This window comes from Rousettus aegyptiacus, unplaced genomic scaffold (genome assembly GCF_014176215.1).
Source record: "Rousettus aegyptiacus isolate mRouAeg1 unplaced genomic scaffold, mRouAeg1.p scaffold_m13_p_14, whole genome shotgun sequence".
Taxonomy (NCBI): domain Eukaryota; kingdom Metazoa; phylum Chordata; class Mammalia; order Chiroptera; family Pteropodidae; genus Rousettus; species Rousettus aegyptiacus.
In genome coordinates, this window is record NW_023416289.1 from 14,096,333 (window position 1) to 14,121,442 (window position 25,110).

Sequence of the window (25,110 nt, forward strand, 5' to 3'; positions counted from 1 at the left end):
CTCCCGCCTGCCGAGACAACCCGGGGGGTGGGACTCGCTGTCTCTATGGAGACCGAGAAACAGGGGATAATACGGTGGAGCCGCCGGGGCTGCAGTCCTGCCCCAGAGCCGGCAGGGAGCAGAGCTGCGGAGCCGCCTGGTCTCCCGCGTCCGTGGGTCCATTCTTGCGCCTTTCTGTCCGTCGAACGAGCACTGCAGGAGCAGTCACGAGGTAGAAGTCGGTAGGAGACCCGGGCGCCGACCACCCACCCTACTTAGTATCTTGCACAATAAGGAAGGGGGGTGGGGGTGGGAGCGGCCTGGAGGGGGTCCCAACCCCTGGTAGTACCGAGCTGAGGACGCCAGCTGAGCGGCCCCTGCCCTGGACCCAAGTGTTTCACCCCCACCCCACCTCCTTGCCCGGCTGATTGATGACTCCAGCTGTCCCAGCGAGAGCAAGCGGGTGGCCCTAGTTCAAGGGCGTGGCCGCTCCATCCATGGCCTGCAGACCCTTGGGACTACAGCCTGCGCCCTGGCTTTACCTGACCAGTCTCTAGATTACCAAGAATTCATCTTCCCACATACAAGAGTGAGCACTGGGTGCAGTCTCCTCCTCCATAAACCAAGCGCTGGGTCTCCGGTGGAGGGCGGGAGGTAGCAGTGTAGGGAGAGAGTAGTGGACTGATTGTGGCCCCACAGAGTCGCTGCAGTGTAGGAGCTGCGGATGCTCCCAGTCCCAGAAACTGCAGCTTAGGAATGGGTGAGTGTGCTCACTGGCCAGTGATAGTGAGAGAGGGGTAGTTGCGCAGAGGCCCAGGTCGCGGTCACTGGAGGCTCTAGTATAAAAGGCACAGGTAGAAGATGGTTGCTGAAGTGCGTGGTCAGGAGGCTGTAGTGGAGGAGGTGGGTGTGCTTAGGGAGGTCTCAACACAGGGTGGTCAGAACGTAGTACCTGGGAGTCTGGAAATGCAAGTCTGTAGGTGTGGACACTGGTGCGCTTCAGTGCGGGGCTGAGAATGTGGCCAGAAAATTGTGTGTGGACAAGGGGGCGATGAGGGTGTGTTTAGGAATGAAGGTGTGTGGAGAGGGGGTGAGCTGTGAGGCTCTGGCTGGGGTCTCAGTAAGGGCTGCAAGGCGTGTGCATGGAGGCGCCTGCAGTGCAGGGCTGAGGGTGTGGTCAGCGAGGCCTCAGTTTGAGGCTGTGCTACATAGTGGGGTTTCGGCGCAGCGCTGTAGGTGTGGTCAGGGACTACTTTAGGAGCGTGGTGGGCTCTTCAGTGCAGGTCTGAGGGTATCATTGAGGGAGTCTCAGTACAAGCCTCTTAGTATATGTGTCGGAGGTGGGTGCTGAGAGAATGGCCTAGGCCCTCAGTCTCAGGGCTGAGGGTGTTGTCAGAGGACTTGGGGGGGGCAGGGTGCTGTGGGGGCCACTTCAGTGTGGGGCTGTGGGTGTGCTCAGGGAGGTCTGAGTACCAGGTTAAGGGTGTGGTCAAGAGGAATAAGGCTGAGGGTGTGGAGGGCCTTGCTGAGTCTGTAAGCTACAGGAGTGTGGGCTGGTGTGGCAGTGCCCAGGGTGTGGCCAAGGGGCCTGAATGGAGGGCTGAAAGTATTAGGAAGGGTGCTTTGGTGCAGGACATAGGTGTGAGGATCACATGGCCAAGGCCACAGTCCCACTCACCAGAATGCCTCTGAAGGCTTGGATCAAAACTCTACAACCGCTACCTAGGCTAGCCCCCCAATCTCCTGCTCCTCCTACACGCCACAGACTGGGAGGTAACAGCCCCCAATGGGTGGCAAGGGGCCAGGAAGCCATAGCTGTGCCCCAGGCACTGGGAGTGCTGGTGCGCCCCACCCAAAGGCCCTGGTTTCCCAGCCCAGCCCAGCCCAGCCCAGCAGCACTGGGAGCTTCTCCCTGAGCTGCCCTGACACCATCCTGCCCATAGCAACATTCTCCAAGAAGCACCACCCTCCCTTAGCAACCGTCTCCAGGCTTCACAAACTGTGGCCAGGCCAGCCCCAGGCTCCTGCTCCCCTTATGTTTTTGTTTAACAGCAAATAGTAACAAGGTCCTAGCTGGGCCAGCTGCACCCTTGCCTAGGGCATGCACCCCTGCCCGTGCTTTGGCTCCTTTCTCAGCCTGGGCTGGGTCTTGCTGGGTCCTCATGACCCTGACAAAGACACTGTCCTTACTAAATACCTAATAGCAACTCAGCCCAGCCCTGACCAGCTTGGCATGGAACTCCCTCCCAGGGAGAGAGGCCTGCTCTGCCACCCTTACTGCCACCCAAGCAGGCCTTGTGCCAGGGTCAGACAAAGCCATGGCCCAGCTGCTGCCCTCACAGCCCCTCCAGACAGTGCCGCTCTGTTCCCAGCCTGATATGAGTGAGCATCATGATTTCATCTGAACTCCATTCCAAGCCAGGGCTAGCATTAGGCAACAGGACCTTTCATCTTGCGGCTCTTCCTCAGGGCTTGGGGGCCCAAAGAGACACTGAGTGCTGGCCCCTCTTCCCAGGCATCTCCAGCTCCAGCTCTGAGGGTATGTGGCCTAAGTGCCCACAACTCAGACCTTGAAGTTTTTGAGGTAAAGGCATGATGTTCTGTGCCTTGGGGAGGGGAGGGGCAGCTTGGCTGGGAGGTGACTAAGGTGGATCCCTACAGAGTGGCATGGCAGCGAGCACAGACGTGGCTGGGCTGGAGGAGAGCTTCCGCAAGTTTGCCATCCATGGTGACCCTAAAGCCAGTGGGCAAGAGATGAATGGTAAGAACTGGGCCAAGCTGTGTAAGGACTGCAAGGTGGCTGACGGAAAGGCGGTGACAGGGACCGACGTCGACATCGTCTTCTCCAAAGTCAAGTGAGCCCCAGGCAGTCCCTGCTTCTGATGTTCCCAGAAGGTGGGGAATTGGGGGGCTGGAAGCAGGGAGGACATCAAGAAAGAGGAAAACTCATGGTGCCCACATACCCGACAGGGGGAAGTCTGCTCGGGTCATCAACTATGAGGAGTTCAAGAAGGCCCTAGAAGAGCTGGCAGTCAAGCGATTCAAGGGGAAGAGCAAGGAGGAGGCCTTCGATGCCATTTGCCAGCTGGTAGCAGGCAAGGAGCCAGCCAATGTGGGCGTCACTGTAAGTGCCGTGATGATCTCAGGTAGCCATTGAGGGGATGTGGGGAATCTCAGCTGGGGCGGGAAGGGCTGGGCTCCCTAACCAGGTGCTCCTGGGGGAACTCTGTCCAAACAGAAAGCAAAAACAGGGGGTGCTGTGGAACGGCTGACTGACACCAGCAAGTACACGGGTTCCCACAAGGAGCGCTTCGACGAGAGCGGCAAGGGCAAGGGCATCGCCGGGCGGCAGGACATCCTGGATGACAGTGGCTATGTGAGTGCCTACAAGAACGCGGGCACCTATGATGCCAAGGTGAAGAAGTGAGGCCTGGGGAGGCCCTCCAGTGCGACTGCCCCTGCCAGAGGCTCAGGCCTGGGCCTAAGGGGCACATGGAGCAAGAGAGCCCGGTCCCCTCCCTGCTGGACCTGCCACCCAGAGCTTCCTGCCCAGCCCCATGGGGCCAGCCCACCAGGCCTCTGACCCAGACTGCACTGTGCCCCCTTTCCTTTCCTCTTTCCTCCATGACTTTTGTCCCTCTGGGAGAGTCTGTGCCTATAGCCTCACCGCCCCAACCTAGCCCCAGGCATGGCTAACCCCTGCCTGCTTGTCTCATATTTAAGCTGCTGCTCTGGCCAAGAGCCTAATTCTTACCCAGACCTCAATAAAGCCACCTTTTGTATCAATATGGCCTGGTCAGGTATCTGACAATGGGGATAATGACATTCACACCTCCTCAGTGTTATCACTCACCCCTTTGTGTGTCACTGCTGATCCTTCCACTGGGAGCCCCGCCCAGAAAAAGACAACAGTCTCTTCCATCACCACAGAGCCAGGCTGCCTGAGGATGCTCCTTAGGGAAATCCAAAGCCTTTTGCCTCAGCCCTGACCCTGGGTCCTAAATCACAGTTTGCCTTTCAGCAGTTAGGGCCTCTCTGCTTTCACAGCAGGAGGAGGGATGAGACAGCAGATTTGGCCTGGGCCAAATGTTGGCAGGAGTCCAGTGCCAGGCCTCGGCTCTCAGCCCGCTGATAGTTTCCCACTTCTGGGGGCTACCAAGGCAAGTCATTTTGGGCTCCAGCTCAGAATATCAAAGAAAGGAGGACCAGAAAGAACCTTAGAGAGTACATAGTCCAACTCCCTAATTTTACGGCCGAGGAAGCAGCCCCAGAAAGTGGGACTTCTGCAGACAGAGGCCAGACCATGCCTCTTGCCTCCCAGGCCAGGCTTTTTCTAACACAATGAGCCCTAAAATGATTTCCAAAAATGAGACCGGATGGTCAGCCTTTGGGAGGCAAGCAGGACATCTAAGAGTGCCCCAGCCTCTTCTCGCTGACTCCCTCCCACCTGTTTAACATCCCAGGTTGGAAGGAGGGTGGGGGCCTCTCTGGTCCTGAGGACTCCTGGGATTTTCAGATTAAACTTTTCTCTCAGAGGCTCTGGATGTTAGGCCAGAGCTATTCCTAGGCACAAGGTTTATGGACCAACTCTCCTTCCTTCTTGCTGACTAAAAGGTTGGACTGGACTGAGGCCCTTCCCAATAGAGGGCATCTCCCAAGGGTACATAGAAAAGGCTTAGAGGCACACACTCACAAATACCTTCTTTTCCAAGCCTGTGAACAAGGCATAGTAGTGCAACTGTTTATTCCCTTATCCCACAGGCTCTTCTGGGATGTTCCTGCCCCAGGTGGACCCAGAATCCCGTGAACCCAAGTTTTCTTGGTAGTAGGGTTGTAGAGGAATAGTGTGGTTCAAGGACAGGGAGGTGGGAATTAGAGGGAGGATCAATGCCTGGCCACAGCAGAGCCTTGTCTAACAGCTGACAGCCGGGGCCTCCTCCAGACTTGGCCAACCACCCCCCCTTGCTCTGCCCAGAGAAGAATTTCAGAAAGTTCTACCTCTCCCACCAGCAAATAGAGGAATGATTCCTCTAGCCTTGGGGAATTTGTCTGAGTTGAAAGCTTACTTAAGTGAGCACAATAGGAAGGAGAGAAACACAAATCCTTCTGGCTTTCACTTGCTAAATTATCCTCATAGAGAAAAGACTTTAACTGGATTGCAAATTGATCCAGGCGGTTCAGTGATTAAGCTGCAGGTGATTGTTATCATCCATTGTGTAGGGGAGCTGTGGTTGGGCCCCAACTGAGACTGGCAGTGTGGCTTAAAGGAACCCAGAGAGAGAAATGGCTGAGCCCCAAAACTCTACCATGTAGGAGTAAAGCCATTCTTCTTGTACAGAATCCAGTACAAGGCAGCCATGGACCAAACAGTGCATTTCAGCCCTTCATTATCACTGTTCCACCCCTCATAGCCTCCTCATCGTGGAAAGCTTTGAGTACCCTTGCTAGCAAAGCCAGGAGGGCAAGGAAGAACGGTTAGGATCTGTGGGCTGGAGCCATTAAAATCTTCTATGTATAGCTGGTTGGCTCTGTCCCTCCTTTTAGGCACAGAACTTCCCTGAGGACCCAGCCCTGTTTCCTTCTCCCAATAGTGCCAGGCCTTGAGTGAGGAATCCCTCTCCGCTTGTTTTCTGTTTGCTTCAGGAGCCTTCCCTCTCCCATGTTGAGCCCACTTAGCTGCACAGGGCAAACAATTCTTTGGCAACCTTCCCTTGGCACTCCCAATACCTACCCACCCCTGCCCTCTGGTCCAAGGGCCACACAGAGAAAGTCAGAAACACAGTCAACTTTCCTAGGAGTGGCCAGCAACTCTAGAGAGGTGCCTGACCTGGGAGAGGGCCAGCCACTTTCAGTGACAATAGGAAATAGGGTGAAAGGTGACTCAAAGTCTTTGCTCCTTCTCAGAGGTACTCTGAAAAGATTCTGGCGTTGACATTAACAGATGTTCATAGGGGAAGGAAAGGAGGGCTGGGGTTGTAGAAAGAAAGAAGTGTTATCTCTCCCCGACTCCCCATGTGCCGCGCCGCCCCGCCCCCCCGCCCCCACCTCAACCCACCCCCCCCCTCAACCCACCCCAGTACTTTCTGTCCAGTAGATTTGCCTGTATACTGGGATGGGAGCCTGAAGTATGACAGTTCAGGGTTGCGAGGTTACTGGCTGAGGCTACCCTACCTGGGCAAAGCTTAGGCTCTCTAGAAGACAGGCCCAGGAAAGTGTTGGTAGTGGTGGGGTGCTGTTCTTGTTGACATTTCCACAGAGCATGAGCTCACTCTAGCTCCCTCAGAGCCACATAGCTCAAAGACACTTATGGCTCCTCTGTACATGCTTCTTTGGGGAACACACATAAAATCCAGCAGTTTGTGGATTTGATTTATAACTTAGAAATGTGTGGTCTTGGTTGCGATCTTTGTGTTTCATTACTATCGCCATAGCTCTCCTGCCTGGCACAGCACCTGGATCAAAGGAGCAAATAAACCTTTCTGCCTGTTTTTCTCTCTGACATGCCCCTAAACATGGAGACAAGTACAACATGGCATTAGGCCAGCAGTCCTTCGCCCTCTGCACACTCTCGGGCAGCATTAGCTACCTGGGTGACCCTGAAGCAGAAACATGCCTAGAGCCACTTTCATTATCTTTTCTCATTGATTTTTAAGATGCCTAAGCAATCAGGATTAAAAGGAAGATTGTGCCTCTGTCGGAAACATAGAGTACTTATGTGTAAAGTGGATGCCAAGCTCAAAGCAAACACCCAGAAGCTCCATCTCTGGTCTGGACTGCAGCAGCCTTCTCTCATCTCTCTAGCTCCTCACTGGTTCTTCCCCACTCTGCACAACTGTCAATCTGTTCTTACAGAGAAAGCTTCTCAAACACAAATCTGCCATTCCTCTGCCTTCCCAATCTAAAATCTTCAAAGAACCATGCAACCTATCTCCTGCTTACCTCCTCTCTGCCCCTCAGTTCTCTGAAAGGACCATGTTTCTTCCCATTTCATGGCTTTTGCAGATGCTGTTTCTCTCTGTAGCTCTCCCCATTGCTTTTGCTCTCAGCCCTATGCTTGCCTGATAATCTTCTATTCAGTCTTCAGATCTCACTTGAAAGATCATTTCTTTAGGGGACATTTCCTGACACCACCTCTCACAGGCTAGGACCAGTTCCCTGGTTATACACTCTCATGGCACCATGACCTACATCTTCCTTGCCCTACAGTCCCTCTGGGGGCTCCAGACTCTTCTACTCTGTACTCTTGGCCTGGGAAAGCTCAGCCTCTCCTCCATCTGCTTCCATTCTGCTCATTCTGCAAGCTTCTACTTGAACACATCCTCACCGACATCTTCTCTAATTCCCAAGAGGAGGACTCCCCCGACCCGCTTCTCTCTCTATTTCCAAGACATCTTTAGGCTTTTGTTTAGACTTGTTTGGTCCCAATTCCAACCTCTGAATTCTACACAAGGTTTTGCTTTCCTCCCTGAGTAAATCTCTAAGGCAGACACCAGACCTTGTCACCTTTTTACTGTGGTGGGAGGAAACTCAAAACATGATTGATGAACCCAATCAATATGGATTCTCTTACGTTTCTTCTAACACAGAATATACCTGGCCATCATGGATGTTCCTTTTTAACCTCCTACCACACAGTTTCAAGCGACACGTGGGAAAAATGTTTAGTGTTTTTTCCATTTCTATATTTTCAGCCAAATATCTCTATGTGATACGATGCTAGGACTGAGTGCCAACTACTCCTGTGGGCAGAAGGAAAGAATGACTTGATGGGAAGAGATTAAAAAAAAAAAAAAGTAAATAAAGAGAAGGACCAATGCAATGTAATCAGAATAAGACTTTTTCTTAATCTTATGGGTAAATACCACCATACTGGTGGCAATGGCATTGAGGGCCCCCCATGGCTGAGAGAGAAGCTGCAGAGAAGGTGTTCAGTGCTAGCTCCATAAACTAGTCTCTGGGACAGAGTTTGAGATACTCTGTATTAGATACTGACCCGTGTCATGTGCCACTGGTGAGGAGGAAGACAACGTGCTTTTCCCAAAGGGTGATGATCTCCCCAAATGATGACTCTTCTCAGGAGGCAGGAGTGCTTTCCCAGAATAACCTTTTTGCTCTTTATTCAGCTGCTGCAGCAGATACTCATTAGTTACCACCAGGGACCTGGGACACAAGGGAAAAGGCAGTCATGAAATCATGAAAGCAACGTAGATGCAATTCAGACCTGAAGTGTTTGCTAAAGACAAACGTAAAATGAAGTAATATCTTTATTCAGAAAGAACTGTACGAGTTATGACTTATTTTAAAAGCAGGTTGACAGTTTCTTTCATCATTATAGTCCTATTTGATTATGTTCCAGACTGACTGTTGCAGTAACATAGTTCTCATTTTATAACAGTGATTGTTCTGTTCTTTCTAAAGCACTTTCATGATGAGGTAAGTAGAAGCACTGGGAGATTGGCACCTGATCAGGCTTCCGATTTCTATCTCCAAATCTTAACTTCTACTTCTTCTATCTTGCCTCTGCAATTAACTAGTGGTGCTAGTCATGGCTGTATTCTTGGACTCTGATTACCTGTAATGTTAAAAGCCATCAGAGGCTGGCCAGAAAAAAAGAAAGAAAAGAAAAGATGCATGGACAATGCTATTCATTGCAGCAGTAACAGCAATATACTGTCAACCTAAATGTCCATCAATAGAGGACTAATTAAATAAATACACAGTGGAGTCCTAGGCAGCTATAAAAAGGAATGATAACTAACTTCACACACCACTGTGAACTGATTGCTTAGATAAAATGTTAAAGTACTATTATGCCTCTTTTTATATAATAGAGGGGGAATACAAATACACACCCACGCTTATAATGGAAGGCTTGTGGGAGGGAAGGAAAGGATAGAGGAGACAGGTAAGGAAGCTAGAATCGTCTGAATTTATGTCATTTTTTAGATTTGACTTTGGGACGATGTAAATGTTCTACATAAATATAAAACAAGATAAGCTTAAAATAATAAAATTTCCCTGTGAATCAAAAGCAAATTGAAACAAGTTGAACCTGTATACTGAATTGATGGTTTAACAACACATAGAATTATTTCAAGTTGCTTTAAAATATAGCAATTTGACTGTACATGACTAAAGAGATATACCCTTATGTTCTCAAAGTATGGTACCAGACTAGCTGCAACAGCATCACTAGGAAACCTATTAGAAATGCAAATTCTCAGTTCCCAGCCCAGACCTGCTGATTCTGAAACTCTGGGGGTGGGGCCCAGCAATCTGCGTTTCAACAAGTCTTTCAGGTGATTCTGATGCACACCCAAGTTTGAGAACCATGATTATGCTACTTGCTCTACTTTTGTATATAGTCGAAATAATTATGATGGGAAAAAAAAAAGTAAAAAGCCAGCCAGAATGAATCCTCTGAATATGAAGTTATTCCAAGGAAAATTGGGAAGTGAAGTTTGGGGCTGAAGGTTCGGGGCTGGGAGTCTTATATTTAAAATTCACGGAAAGTCTTAGTATAGGTGTTTGACAAATCAAAACATCCAAGACTTCTCTAAATATAGCAATAATCTTGAGGCCTTTTTGATTTGTCTACTCTGTATCCCGAGGATACTATTTTTTGAAGAAGCTGAAGCTATTGAGCTCCTCTGAGGAGAACATGTACATTGTATTCTTTCCCTATCATTCTCTTTGAGTGCTTGAAGTACCTTTTGTGACCAACAGCAGGCAGGCATTTTCCAAAACAGCCAGATGAGTGATTTTAGGGGTACATAGTGACCAAGACAAACAAACTGACTCAAAAAGGGTCCTATTGGACCCAGAGAGAAACTGCTTATTATTAAGGTGGTGCAGACCACCAATTCCAGCAAAGTCATTTAGTTCCTGGTTTGTCCTGGAAAGCAATACTTTTATCCCTGAGCTAACTGGCCTAGATACAAGTGGTTTACACACAACATAGAATTAATTTGAAAAGTATATAGATATTAACTTGCCTATAAAACAAAGGAGATAAAGGGAGGCAAGCATCTGCTTCTAGAAGCCAGTTAGATAACCCATTCCTACCTCTGACTTTCATGGAGAAGGGCCACTGTCTCCTCCAACTTTTTCAGCTGGGCAAGCTCCTGGTTCAGGCAAGCCACCTTCATGTTCAGCTGTTGGTTTTTACGCAGAAGATCATCTACAAAGAATACAGTAGCTGGGGGTAAGCAGGATTCCAAGCAGTTAGTCTTTGAGCAGAGCTTAAGTAGTCAGGTGGACATCTTGCAGAATTGGGGGGCCCCTTATTGTACACACCTCTAGAGTTCATTCACCATTCCCTTCTTTTGAGACCCCAGATGTGCTGGCAAGAATATGGAATTTAGCGATAAACAGATCTGAATTAAAATTCAATTACCTAATATCATACATGTTAGTTCATTTCTCTGAGATTCACTAGCACATTAGCACTATTTATGAGGATTCAATGAGCTAGCAGTCCTCATTTAGTAAAGGAAGTCAACAAATATTAGATCTCTTTGTGTTCTCCATTTTAACTTATGAATGTATGTCCTTCGCTACCTATGGAGTATGTGAAAACATCTAGAACTGTGTCAGGTACATAGCAATAACTTAATGAGTGCTTGCAAAAACTGAATTTGTAACCAGGATTCTCATACCTAGCTCTTCAAATATGTTACCACTGCCTGCAATAATGAGGTAGGTAAAAGCATGGGAACTCTGTTCCTAATGAAATCAGTCTTCTAGAGCAGTACTTCTTTAACTCCAATATGTTTACAGATCACCTGGGGATTTTCTTAAAAAAAAAAAACAAAACAAAACAGTGTCTGATTCAGTAGTTCTGAGGTGAGGTGCAATATTCTACATGTCTAACAAGCTCCCCAGCAATGCTAATGTTGCTGATCTGTGGATCACATTTTCAGTAGCAAGGTTCTAGAATGTGGAAAACAGTGCTGAAATAGCTGTTTTATCACCAGAGCCAAAATCCAGTACTGGGCCTCAAGGCTGTTTGAAAGTGGGTATCTAGTGAACAAACAATGACCTATTTTCAGAGTAGGTAAGTGGAGATGCCTTGATTACTCAGGCTTGTAAAATCAGATTGTGATGAGACTGAACTCTGTAAATTCAGTATTGACTTTCAAATCAACTTTTTTCATGTAAATCAAAATGTCCATAATGTTTGCTTAGGGGTGCTGAGTTAGTTATAAAGTCAAGGGTAGACTTTATTTAAAATACTGGCCTAAATTATGCTAATAATAATGTAGTACAAATCGAAACTTCAATGGGATATTATTTTTCATTTATCACTATAGCAAACAAATTTTTTTAAAAATACCTGGAGGAGCAGGGGTGCAAAGATGGAGTGAAAAGGGCATTCAAATACATTCATTGTCGACGTGAGTGTTAATTGAAAAACCTTTCTTGGGAGAGATCTAGCAATGTGTTCCAAAAGCTTCAAAAACATCCACATCTTTTGACCCACTAATTCTAGTTCTAGAAATGTCTCCTAGGAAAACAGTCTGAAATGTACACAAAGATTTATGCACGTAGATATTAATAGCCACATTATTTATCATAGTATAAATATTAGGACTCTCAGTTCCATCAGAAGGGAAGAAAGACGATCTTAGAAAAGCATTTTCACTCTATGGTCTTTGCTTTCATTTCAGGTCTTTTGAATGTTTAGAAATTCTTTAAAATTATTTATATCACAAATAATGGCAGCTTTATAATAGCTGACATTAAAAACAACTATATAGAGGACTAGATGAATAAATATGGTATATTCATGTGACATTATAGGAAATGCCTGTACTAGAATATTAATAACACTAGGATGTAGAAATCAGATTGATGATTGCCTAGGGTAGAGTTAACAAAACTGACTGTACAGGGTGTGAGGGAACTTTCTGGAGTAATGAAATGTTCTGTATTTTGATTGAAATGGAATTAAATGAATATATATATTTGCCAAAACTTAAAATGTGTTCATTTTGTGGTATGTATTATTTTTTAAAAATCAAGACAAAAATTTTGAGTTAAAAATATACATACAAGAATATGGTGAAAGAAAATATACCAAAAACACTAATGGTAGTTATTGCTGGGTAGCAGGGTTATATTTTTATGTTTCAAACTTTCCCTAAAGAACACGATCTTCTGCTACAATCAGAAAAAAACAAGTGCCATTCTCAAAAATAATAATAACGACATTTGTACTCGATTTACACAGACAAAGAGGTTCTTCTGGTAACTCAAGCCACCTGCATCACAATTCTCTGAGGCAAGATGATTGTTACCATTTAGGAAACCATGTGAGCTCTAGATGACGAAGCTTATTAAACAGGTCATCTATAAAGAAACAATTGTCTTGGGACATATCACACGTTGCTTTCCTGAACTTACCAAAAGTATGGGACTGGTGACCACTCACAATCTCGGTGGCAGCACCTTCCTCTAACTGCTGGATTTTTTCTGATAAAATAAGGTTTTCCTCCAGCACTCTGACCAGTTTTTGCTTCAAACTTTCCTTTAGATCAGTAAATAAAATACAAACACATTAAGAATCTGAAATTCTGAGGCATGCTTTTAGAAGACTGAAAGAATCATTCCTCTGTTTAGTGATAAACTTAATGGAGGTCAGCATTTCTCTCTCTCACTAGAATTTTAAAGGATCAGTAAACATAGCCCAAGTGCAACAAACAAATTTACATATAGAGTTGCTATCTTTTTTGTGAGTTATCTATTACTCTTGCTAAATAAGTGGCTGTTTTGCCAAGGGGCCAGCATTCTGAGTCATCTATCTAAAGTTTCTAGAAATGAACTTGATGTCTGAAAGCCTCTAATGTTAAGAAAAGGGGGAAAAGGCTTAAAGAGATGAGTCCCTTCTGCCTCTCCCAAAACCAACAGCTTGATGCTCCAGGACTGGCCCCCGACTCAAGGTTCTCTGCTCCATCAGAAGGGAGGAAAGGCGATCCCAGAGACATCATCATTCCCTCATCAGAATCAAATGCAACCTTCAAGAACATGATCCTAAACATTTTCACTGTAGGGTTTTTTGTTTGTTTGTTTGTTTGTTAGCATTTTTGAATGAGGCCTAAGATTAAGGAGTCATCCTTGGAGAGCCTGTAAGTTGTCCCTGTCCTGGCAAGTTCTGTGTCCCTGATTTATCTAGACTGACTTTTCTGTATTTTTTGGTTCAGAAACATCTAGGTGTTTGTGGTGATGATGATCTCTGTGTCACGGAGCTGTTCTAGTCTTGCTTCCCCATCCTTTTCTAGTAAAGGAAGGGTAGGAAAGGAAAATGAGAGGCATACCACGTCATTAGGGACCACTTGCCCAGCCTCCTTTAATTCCATCTCTCTCCTGCGGAAGGCTTTTGATGTGTCTTCAGGATGTGAGCGACACCACTGCTGAGGAGGAGCAGGGACTACCAAAGTCAGAAGCAAATCTCGGGCAGGACCTGCCAAAAATTCAGGTTGGGCACAAAGGCCAATCTTAAAAGCTAAAGCACAGAATTCCTAGTCAATAATTACCAGCTCTGTAGGACAAATAAGGTAATCCAATATCTTCTTTTAACTAGAATTTAGTAAGTGGCTATAAAAAGTCTTTCATGATGGATAAGAAATTATATCCCACATCCTCTATGGAGAAACAACAGCAGACCCTCGGGAACGTGAACGTGGGTCCTGCGCTATTCTCTAGTCACTGAGGAGTGGCTCCTGGGGATAATTTCCTACAACATGAGAGCAGAGGGTCAATGCTGGAAGGAAGGTAATTGGGTTAAGGCTTCTTTTCCTGTGTGTCTCTTTATAAATTAAAAAAATAGTTAATCCCAAACAACTCTGAGGCTTCTAGTTTTTACTTAAACTTTCTACCACCAAAAACTCCTTGAATTCTCCCATTAAACAACAACTAAACATACGGGGTCAATGTCTGTAAAACCATTTTCCCCCAAGTTCCTAAAAAAAGAAGCCCTAAAAAGAGTCCAGGTCATTTGGTCATTCAAGTTTTTTAACTCATAACATTTCAACAGGCATCTCAGAACTCTGATGATCAAACCCAATTTCTATTATATTTTTATTGGCACTTTCCTAAGAGTCATAAAATCCTTTCATAATCATTAATATGACCATGCTGTATTTTACATGTCTCATCACTCTACATATTACCCAAAGGCTACCAAAAAAAAAATAAATAAATCACAAGAGGAACAAAACAATTGGTACATGAGGAAAGAGCAATGATAAATAAATAGGGAAGATTACGAAAAAAAATGCAGGTTTGTCAATTACTGTGTTATTGAGAAGTTTCGGTAAGTAAGTATGAGAACAATTTTCCTTGCAGAGCAGAAGCAAGGTCAGATCCCTTCTCTTGGAACTGAGAAAGCACTCACACTCACTGCACTCACTTACCGAGAAACTTCTTATTAAGGAGGAGGGACCCGGAGCCAGTCCAGTGCTTATCCACAAGCTCTAGGAGCTGTCTAAGAACAGCGGCCACATGGGAGGTTCTGGCTGAGTTCGGGGGACTGTGGTTTCCTGGCAAACCATGCAAACTGCCCAGGTCACTAGAGAGAGGCTCAAGAAAAAAAACAAAAAAACCAACTATGTCATTCTTACACAATAAAGGAAGTAAGAATGCAGATGTTTAAAGTATTAACATTAAAAAAAGAGAAAAAAAACGGATAATGTCATCTTTTGGTTTAGATTCAAAAAGAATATTATTTATGTCCAATGCAAGTACAATAATATATTCAAGGATAATTTCAAAGGTAACAGTATCTCCTATCATAATTTTCTGTAGAGATTTTTGGAAGAAAACAAAAAATGTTTTGATATCTACATCTATGGCTCAATATATTATGCCATGTAATACGGAAAGATTAAACTGCAGAAGATTTTAAAAAGTATTATATATCATAAAATAAAATGGGGAGTAATTTGATACAATTACAACTCATAATAAGCTTATATTTAGGATGTTGATATATTAATACATATTAATATATACTAAATATGTGTGCTATAACATTTTAAATGTTAAATGTTATTATTGGACCCAGTACTAAAAATGTTTTATTCAGTAAGAATCTTATATATATATAGGTGTGTAGGTAGATCTGTCCAGTAAAATTCACAATTTTAAAAATTACTTAGATTTGTTTATACATTTATTTACTCATGTCTGAATGAATAAAAGAAATTGTGAATTTTAATGGACAAGCCTAACTACCAATCTTTTCTGTAGGGTCTCACAAACTTCAAGAAAGCTCATATATATTAAAAACAGCCAAATTATTTCTCAATCTTTGGCTCTCTTAATATAAAAAGCTATAGATGAGTAATTAACTAATGCCATTATATCTAACAACTGTGAAGGAGACCACCAAAGGTAGTGGTGATATGTGTGACTTGAGTTACACATATGGCCTATGATTAATAGGGAAAGGCATTACAAATGGGACAAACATTTATTCGACAGATCTACTAAGCATTGATCATATATGTTGAAAGTTCTGTATGTAGAGGGATTATGAACATATGAAGAGGTAAAAGATGAGATCCTCTAAGAAGTTAACAACATGACTGGGGAGACAAGTCATAAAAAGTCTGGTTATTCCACAAAGCCTTTAGAGGAATTTATCAACAATGAATATTTATTGTGATTGATTTTCATGTATTGGTAATTCTGTGTGTATATCATAGAGCAACCTGGAAACATAGATGCCTTTATGTATTTTCTTTCAATTATCACAGTGTGGTAAGAGTTGGAGATAATTTTTATAAATTTTGGAATAATTTTGTTAATTTTTTATGAGTATTAATTTTTAGCAAATTATGGCATTTTAAAATAAATTTTAATAATTTGTCTATGGTTCTAAAATGAGTTGTTCGAAAATAAATTTTCTAATCATAATTCATGATTTTGTGTATCCCTATAATTTTTTTACACTCATTAAAAGTTTTATTGTTGCCCTAGACTGTGATAGTTTAATAGAGTTTTCCCTGAACATAAAAGGAATTTTTCTCAATATTTTATAATAAAAAATTTCAAACACAGAGCAAAGTTGAAAGAAACTAAACAGTGTATTCCTTTTATATTTAATTCAAGTAGCTCCTTTACAGATTTTTCCCCTAAAAGGGAAAAAGAAATGGGAGTTTTTAAGATTGTACAGAAAAGTGCATTGAGATTTTAATTGCTATTTTAATACTATATATGAAATAGAGGTGAAAAAATTTCCTAGAACATGTCTTATGAATATAGCACCCCAAACATCCTAAATGATGCTGTACCTTCATCTTAACTAAATACATTAACACACAGTGCTCTTGTCCGGAAAAACAGACATCCATAGCTGAAAATGGAAAAAAGGGACCGAAAAGCCAAGGAAGTATTACAAGACTGCCCTCTTTGGTGCACAAAAATTATAACCACCTCTGAAGTTTTGAAAACTGAATAGAAAGTATTTAAAGAGTCAAAAATAATTTTTTCAAAAATCAAACTTATAAACCCTTGCTAATGTGCAAAAAGATTTCCCACAACTGAAAAATAAGTGACTAGAAATAGTTGTTTTTGACCAAATCTCCTGCTTTCTTACAGGGCAGTAAATGATTCAATAATAAATTACTCATTTGACAAAAGATCATGGGTCCAAGGAAAGAAAAGTCCCTGAGAACTGTGATTCCTTTCATGATGAAAGGGACGCCTGAAGAAAAATTAATGTTCAAACGAATGAGAGGAGAGTAGAAGGCATTCTTCACAGAGGGATATATGCAAAGGCAATGACAAAACTTAGTTACCGAATGCAAACTGAATAATGACACTACCATACTACAATTTTAAAAAATGAATTATATTACATATGTGGGAATGGTTCTTGATTTGTTTGTTCATTCTCTCAACCACTCTCATCTAAAAATACCTTGGATAATCTAACTTATCTTCTGCTTGCTATTTTGGAAAAAAATTGTAATAATTTTAATATCTAGACAGAAAAGCAATGCTTTTAGAAGAAAAGTCTCAAGCAAGTTTGTCCCTTGCGGTCAAAGCAAATGTGTAAACTGATAAACATCAGTGCCACAGAGATCACCCTTCAGACAACTTCTGCATCCTTTTCTGTGGTAAACTGTCCACCACTTTTTATTATCAAAATACTTCCCCATCATGTTTATGCTCTGGAAGTAGATTCTCTCTGTGACAAAAATGAGGAAATGTTGAAGAAGGGGAATGACTTTACCAAGGGCAGAAGAATCACAGGCTTTGGACTGGCAGCATTAACTACTGGCCTCTGAAAATCCCTTTGAATTTCGAGCACTCTTGGTCAGAACCACCACCCCCCCCCCCCAACAGAACCCCATTCTGGTCTTGCATCTGAGGTGTTTCCTGCACAAGCACAAACAAGCCAATACTTGCCTCACTGCCTGTAGCATCTCTGAAACCATGCTTTGGATTCAGGGTGGCCAGGATATTGTCCTTCCGTTTGAATCCTCTCCTTGATGGGCTTAATGACCTCTTGGTCAAACTCTCTCTGTTTTCTGAAGTCCCAGTAGGCAACAGCAGAGTCCGTAGAGTGTCTCCCAAGGCAGAGTTGTTTGGGAAAGAACCATGTGCTGGTGTTAAATCCCCGAGGCTGGTGGATAATTGTTGCTCTACACTGAGCAACAGAGCAGGGTCGCTGTTGAAATGGGTTGTGGCATACAGATCTGTGAAGAAAACAGGCTGGGAGATGAACCTGCTCTTCAACTCATGTCCCACTTCCATCTTTATCCCACCTGGAGTCCAAGGGTCATAATCACCTCTCTCCAGTACACACCCTCAGCTCTCTGGATCCTTTCTTTCTTTCTCCATCTGACAAAACCATAACTCTGGTTAAATCCAACTGTCCTCATACTCCAAGCTTATTCCAAGACAGTGGCTGGAGAACAATACATATCTCTTCTCACCATCTTCACTTTAAACTCATGACCACTATCTTAACTGGGCCCTTGTACTGCACAGCTATCCTATACATTTTTAGTCAATTCACTCTTCAATTCTCTGGAATGACTATTTCACATCTCTCTTCTCAAATTTCCAACACTTTCTCCTCCTTCCTCACTCTCAGGTGCTGATCTTTTTATTTCCCTAGGAAAAACAAAGGCAATCAAAGAAAACATCTATGTGATCTCATCACTAAATCTACCAACTCACCTGTTTTTGTATGCATAAATTCTCTGACTTCCTTCTTGTTATAATAGTTGAGCTGTCTGTGCCAACCTTTCCATTGGTGGACTGGACTCCATCTTCTCTTGACTACTCAAGAATTTTTTTCTTGTAATTCTCTCTTTTCATTCTTGCATTATCATTTTTCCCTCTACTGGATAATTTTTATCATGATTTCCTTGATCCCATCCCACCTCCAACTACAATTCCATTTCTCTGCTCCTCTTCACTGCAAGAATCCTTGAAGGAAGGGATTGTTTTTATTCAGTAACTCTATTGCCTTTCTTCCAATTCTTTCTTGAACTCACCTCAATAAGGCTTCTGTTAACCAGGAGTCTCCTGAAGGCACTCACTAACACGCTGCCAAATACCATAATCATTTCTCAGTTGCAGGCTCACTGCCTCTCATTTAAGAACATCTGACACTATATTGATCACTACCTCCTTCTTGAAACATATCCTTTACTTGGCTTCCAGAACATTATTCCCTCTTGGCTTTTTTTCTTCTACTTTACTGGCTACTTCTTTCTTGCTCTCCATGTGGATTTCTCTGCATCCACTGGATTTCTAATTGTTGGTGGGCTCAGGATTAGTTGTAAGATCCCTTTTCTGTATCGAGTCACTCCCCAGGTGAGGTCTTATCCAGTCTCACTTTTAATGCCATCCACACACTTTTAATTCCCTGAACTCAATACTCTGTCTAATTATCAAATTGGCATCTCTGAGAAGTATTAATAGGTGCCTCAAACTTAAGATGTTTAAGACCAAACTCTTGATGTCTACTGTAAAATCTATTCATCCCACTCTTTTCCATCTTACCAAATGATAACTCCATTCTTCCAGATATTTAGACTCAGAACCTGGAAAGACCTTTCTCTAACATTTCATCCTAAATCTATCAGCCAATCATGGGATGTTATTTTCAGAACATATTCATAATCAATACTTCTCACCACCTCCACCACTATCTCTCTAGCCCAAGGTATTATCATCTCTTATCTGGATTCTAACCTCTTAAATTGTTTTCTAAATTTCTACCCTTGCTTACTATTTTCTATTCTCAACCCAGAAGCCACAGGAATTCTTAAGTTAGATCACGTTACTCCTCTGCTTCAAACTGTCCAATGCCTTTTGGTCTTACCCAGAATAAAAGTCTGACTTCATCTACACACTTCACCTCCCTCACTCTGCTGCAGCCGCACTGGCCTCCTTGTTGTTCCTTGAACATGTTAAGCATGTTCTAGGCTCAGAAACTTTGCACTTACTATTCCTACTGTTTAGAAAGTTTTTTCCCTCTTATTCACATGGCTTACACTTTTACTTCATTCAGGTCTCTACTTGTATTATATCTCATCAGAGACACTTTCTCTGACCATTCTGTCTAAAACATCACCTCTTCCTTATTGCACTCTATACTCTTGTTTTATTATAACCTGAAATATATTTATATGTTAACATGTTTATCATATGTCTTACCCCTTTAGAATAGAATCTCTATGAAAGTAGAGATTTTTTATTATGGTAAAATATACATGGAATTGTATTTTTATTTGCTACTTTATCTACAGGGCTAGAACATTATCTGGCATGCAGTAGGTATTCAATAAATTTTGTTTAATAAGTTAATAAATAACTGGAGTGGTCTCCATCACTTATCCTCAAACTAGCTTTTCCTGAAAAAGTAACTCGGACTAGAAGACTAAATGCTACTAGATATATGTCCTGAGATGCTATTTAACTAAAACAACATATATGAAGCTCACACATCTACAGCATAGTTTTATAATATATCTTACATTTCTCTAATATATTTGTTATGTTAGACTCATACCCTGTAGATTTTTAGAGGTTCCATGGACCACCGGAAACTCTGAAATATAACTTAAGAAATGCTAATGGGAATTAAGAAATGTTTATTCAGTTTCCAGTTATACCTTCCGTCTTCATGCCTATAGAAAAGACCTATAAATTGACATGCGGCTATTACCTGAACTAAGCTTCAAAAGCCTTCCAGTGCTGGAGTCAGGGTTTGACAGAGAAGTCAGTAAGTCTCCACAGGAATGGGATGCGGTAGCCTTCATGTCATTTGAAGGCTGTATGCTATATTCTCGGTAGTTCTTGCTTCTCTGAGGTCTTTTACCAAGACTTCCATGCAGGGATAGATTTTGAGAATGATGACTGTCATAGTTTTCCAGACCAATATCTGAAGGTAACTGATAGGGATGAATCTGGCTAGAATCACCCACATCCAGGCGTTTACCTAATAAGGCATCATGGGTAAGCTGATAAGTATCAGGTTTTGGTATCAAGTCCTTTTCTGGAGAGGAACCTGAAGCTTTATTGTCCAAAAAAGATATTCGGTACCCTTCTCTAGCCATCTTCTCTGGGGATCGAACTGTGGACTGGCGAGGTGAGTAGTGTCTGAATTCTAACCGCCACCGAGGGAGAAAAAAAAAAAAAAAGAACAAAATACAATGAGAAATTTTCTTGGCCCAGTTAGGGTACCTCTAACTGGGTAGAGGTACATTGGACATACCTCTGTCTACCAGAAAAAGTTGTCAGGAAGAGATGGCTTACAATTTTGTTAAACGGTAGCATAAAGTAATGAAAGGACTTCCACACAGAACAACAAAAAATATGTAGGACATTGTGTAAACAGTGAAGAATCTGTAGCATTCTGGAGATAAATTTCATGCTAACCTAATCTCTTAGGAATTTGCTTCTAAAACTGTAGCATCAGAGTTTTCTAGACACTATTTTCATATAAAAATTTGGTGCATCCCACATAACAATACTTGTTTTCTTATGTATTCAGTCTATAGACAATAGTTGGTAGGTCTATGATTTCATAGATTCCCTGCAGTAAAGCTAAGCCCATTCCCATCCCTAAACTCCACCCACAGGTTCTAGGTTCACACATTAGGAACCACTATTCTAAGCCAATTAAATGGCAGGGAATGCAAAACCTGTGAAATTCCTAACCCAGCCATAAAGCATTTCCCTCAGACAACTGTATCTGCCATCTCCAAAAAGCCTCAGAGTGGGACAGGTAGAGCAGCAGACAAAAAGAGAAGTCTTTGTGTTCTTTGGGGCTTTCAGAGCTGTATATGCTTAAAGGGCTTCCTTAGAAAAGAAAAAAATACTACATCTGAGTTAGCCACATAAACTTAAAAAAAAAAAAAAGTGGAACCAAGTATATAGATCCTCTATAGGACCTATAACAATATCAATGTTTTACCCAGGATGAGCTTATACAGTGGGGGAAAGGTTATAGAACCATATCTTTACATAACAAAAAGGATCTAAGAGCAAGTAGTAAAACTAGATAATTCAGCCCATTCTTCCTGTTGAAGACATTGAAAAAGTGGGGTGATATAGGTTCTTAAAAGAATTAAAGGGCTAATGAGCTGGGGAGGAATTTCTAGGCTAAACTCTAGGGAACAGCCAGAAGTCACATAGGTAAGTCTAGCACTTAAAGTCATTTTTACACTAAGGAGTTTTAGGGTGACAGGTATAGAAATCCAAGTCCAGGATCCATCCATGATAAAGAGTATGATAGATCACTGCACATTCCTACTCCTCCTATCCTACATTAAGATGGAACCCTGAGCAACATACAACCTTCAGAGTAAAGGTAAATTGGAAATAAACCAACTCTTATACTGACTGGTAATCCAAATTTGCATCATCGGGATGGTCCAGGGACCCTCAAAGTTTGAGTTTGGATTAAAGTGATCCCAGACTAATAGTGCCCCAGGCTCTTGGTAGAAGCAAATGAAAAACTGACCTGGAACTATATCTTTATGCATGACTTTGAATCATGCCTACAAATATTTTTTCAAATACAATAGCCAAAACAAACAAACAAACAAACAAAAAGGAAATAAGACAACATGAGCAAGAATGAGTAGGGAAAAAATAGACAACACACACATACCCACAAAAACTTCAGATATTGGAATCAACAGATGTGCCTAAACAACAGCTATCCTTACTATGTCTAAAGAAATATAAAATAGGCTGGAAATTTTCTACTTATAAAAAAGTGACCCAGCATATTTGAAAAAAAAAATCAATCAAATTTATAGAATAAAAGGAACTAAATTAAGAATTCAGCAGACATCATATTAAACACAACTGAATAGAATGTTAGTAAACTTAAAGATGGGTCTGAAGGCATTATCCAGAATGCAGATCAGACAAAAAAAAAAAAGATAAAAAATATAAAAGAATAAGAAATAAAATGGACAATGTGAAAATCTCTGACATATGTTCACTTAATCAAGGGTCCCAGGAGGACAAGAGAGAAAAAATTGGACATATAATATTTAAAACACTTTCCAGAACTAATGACACACAATCATAGAATCAAGTGTAATAAATACCAGACAAGATAAATAAAAGAAATACACACAACATAGTGAAACTACAGAAAACCAAAGCTGATTGGAAAATCTTAGAAGCAGCCAGAGAGAAAAAAGACAGATGATCCTTGCAGGAGCTGACTTCTCAAAAGCAAGCATCACAGACAGAATATAGTAGAATATCTTCAATATTCTGCCAATCAAGAAATTTATATCCATCAAAAATACCGTTTAATAATGATAGTGAAATAGGGGCATTTTCAGAAAAAAAACTAAAAGAGTTCATCACCAGTAGACCTAAACAAAAGGAAATTCTAAAATATATACTACAAGCTAGAAGAGAAAATGGTCACAGAAAAGAAATCTGGGGTGAAAAAAAAAAGAAAAGAAAAGTGGTAAATACATGGATAAATTTAAATGAACATTGACTCTATAAAAATAATACATTATGGGTTTTAAAAAATACAGAGAATTAAAGTTTATAATAGTAACACATAAATCAGAAGGAATTAAAGGGAATAAAATACTTTAAGGTGTTTGAATTATCCAAGAGAAGAGTTAATGGCATTGATTAATTTTAAAATTGTATAAGTTAAGGACATATATTATAGTTTTGGAAATAATACTAAAAGTATAGAAAGAGCGTATAACTGACAAACTAACAGAGGGAAAAAAATGGGTGAATAAAAACAATAATAAATCCAAAAGAAGCCAAGAAAGGTAATAAACAAGGAATAGTCAGCCAATACAAAAAGTCAAGAACAAAGGAAGTCAGAATATCCACTCTCCAACTAGAAAAGCCTCAGAGCACACTATGCATCCAGAGTATCCCTCACAAAAGCAGAAAAGAGTTAGTTGACCACATAGGGCCCCAGGGCTCGGACATCTCCATCTTCTTTCAAATCCCATCATATATAGATTTCTCTGATTAGTGTGGTGAAAAATCTCAGTGAACAAAATATTTACCATCTTCCTGATGATTATCACTTGGCATCTCCCTTCTTGCCACTTCCTGCATCTAAAAAAAGTTTGAAAGTTTAGGAGAAAGTGAGCTTACTACACCAGGGATTCAGAATACTTTCCTGTTAGCGAGCAAATTCATCTTTGCAAACTAGGAAAACAGACCTGCAAGCAAAGGTCCAGGTTTTAGCCTATTTTTAAACAGCCAAAATGCAAAGTTTCCAGAGTTGCTTTGGAGTAGGTAAGGAGAATCCTTGAAAATACAAAATATCCTTAGATAGTAAAGGACATACCAGTGAAATACTGTATTTTCCCTGAAATACTATATTTCCCCTTCTATATTTTAGAATTTTCCCTGCTTCTAAAATATATTTTGGTATATATTTTAACTCAGCATAGAAGTTATATGGTGCCACCCTTTCCACCTTTTTTTTTTTTCCTATTTGAAGAACACCATATTTTTTTACTTTCTGGTAAAGTTGAATATCAATCACAGGAGCCACTGGGAGTTAAATAGGCTGAAAATTAATCTAAGGCACAATTAAGCAAGGATTGATACAAATTAAGAAGCCATCTAGGATTTCCTTTTTCAAAACTCATCTCAAAATATTTAGTGTATTTTTGGTAGTTAGGCAGAGAAAGAAATCCCACTTCCTGTTTCATTTAAGAAACACAGCAAGGATACACAGCAAGCTATTTATTTTCCTTTTTTCTTTCACTTCAAGAAGTAATTTCAAAGAAGTTTTTTTTTTTTAATCTAAAAAGAGCTATTTAACTGTGGGTTGGTGTATCCTTTGTCTCCATTTTCTTTAAATCAATACTAATATATTAAAAATGGTAACATAGTTTCTATGTCACCCAAGTGGAATTCCTTAAAACAAACAAACAAAAAAACACAACTAAATGCTAATCTGTCTTTTTATAAGATGAAGGTATTATATACTCAAACTAAAAAAAATCTTACTAATGTTTTACTAATACAGTGTAGATTACTCAAATTGTGAATTAATCAGAGTCTTTGCTTCTTTTTTTTCTTTCTGGCTATTTTCAGCAATTTCATTGCTCATAACTTATCAAAACAATGTAGACAAAAGAAGAAGTTAAATATAAAGAAGTCAGTTCTGCATTATATTCACTCATACAAATGTCTCACATAATGATTGTATCCCCGTCCCATCAATTTTTTCACTAAAAACTTCTTTAAAAAATTCCCCTATCTTGCATGATCTCTACCTCCATACTGCCCACAACTTCTATTGTCTTCTTTATTTTTTTTCCTTTTCTTTTATTTTTATTTGTTCCAATGAAGAGGTTGCTTTGGGAAAGCAACCCCTAAGATGTAAGATTCAGTAATTAAAAAACAAAGTATCAACCAAGGTAACAGGAGATGGTGACATTGGGTAGAGAGGAGAATCTTTAAAACCAGCCCAAAATTATAATAGTTGCATTCCTGTTGGAGGGCCAAAATACCTGGCATACAATGCGCTAAAGCTATATGTATATATATACTGCATTTGATGACAGGTTAGTGGGGGAAGTGGAAAGGGGAGATTGAAATTAATGAAGAAAGTCCTCTGCATTCTGTCCTGCCTTTTTCTTTTAA

General features: G+C 41.5%; 2 protein-coding genes across 4 annotated transcripts in view; one reads left to right on the top strand and one right to left on the bottom strand.

Annotated features, from left to right (window-relative positions):
• Positions 1 to 16: 16 nt before the first annotated feature.
• TPPP3 (tubulin polymerization promoting protein family member 3) lies at positions 17 to 3,767 on the top strand. Of its 3 annotated transcripts, none has more exons than XM_016163668.2 (4): positions 17 to 221; positions 2,641 to 2,834; positions 2,950 to 3,103; positions 3,218 to 3,767. In XM_016163668.2, the coding sequence occupies exons 2-4, from the start codon at positions 2,647 to 2,649 to the stop codon at positions 3,404 to 3,406; spliced, it is 531 nt and encodes a 176-aa protein (XP_016019154.1). In that variant the 5' UTR covers positions 17 to 221; positions 2,641 to 2,646; the 3' UTR covers positions 3,407 to 3,767. The 3 variants fall into 3 exon arrangements, with proteins under 3 accessions (XP_016019154.1, XP_016019147.1, XP_016019160.1); XM_016163661.2 differs by having other exon boundaries at positions 78 to 211; XM_016163674.2 differs by lacking the exon at positions 17 to 221 and adding an exon at positions 1,468 to 2,518.
• Positions 3,768 to 7,798: 4,031 nt separating this feature from the next.
• Positions 7,799 to 25,110, bottom strand: part of LRRC36 (leucine rich repeat containing 36) — a 41,541-nt gene continuing 24,229 nt past the window's right edge. The window contains exons 7-14 of the mRNA XM_016163620.2: positions 23,514 to 23,565; positions 20,444 to 20,611; positions 17,395 to 17,684; positions 14,394 to 14,559; positions 13,296 to 13,441; positions 12,385 to 12,508; positions 10,045 to 10,159; positions 7,799 to 8,139 (exon numbers count right to left, since the gene is read on the bottom strand). Of these exons, the coding sequence (XP_016019106.2) occupies positions 7,914 to 8,139; positions 10,045 to 10,159; positions 12,385 to 12,508; positions 13,296 to 13,441; positions 14,394 to 14,559; positions 17,395 to 17,684; positions 20,444 to 20,611; positions 23,514 to 23,565 (1,287 nt within the window). The 3' untranslated portion in view covers positions 7,799 to 7,913. The remainder of the gene's footprint in view (positions 8,140 to 10,044; positions 10,160 to 12,384; positions 12,509 to 13,295; positions 13,442 to 14,393; positions 14,560 to 17,394; positions 17,685 to 20,443; positions 20,612 to 23,513; positions 23,566 to 25,110) is intronic.

Bases quoted from the DNA above. Each gene is read 5' to 3' on its own strand.
- TPPP3 (XM_016163668.2), top strand. From the start codon at position 2,647: ATGGCAGCGAGCACAGACGTGGCTGGGCTGGAGGAGAGCTTCCGCAAG. The intron at 2,835-2,949 runs GTGAGCCCCAGG...CATACCCGACAG, and splicing joins ATCGTCTTCTCCAAAGTCAA to GGGGAAGTCTGCTCGGGTCA. The intron at 3,104-3,217 runs GTAAGTGCCGTG...CTGTCCAAACAG, and splicing joins CAGCCAATGTGGGCGTCACT to AAAGCAAAAACAGGGGGTGC.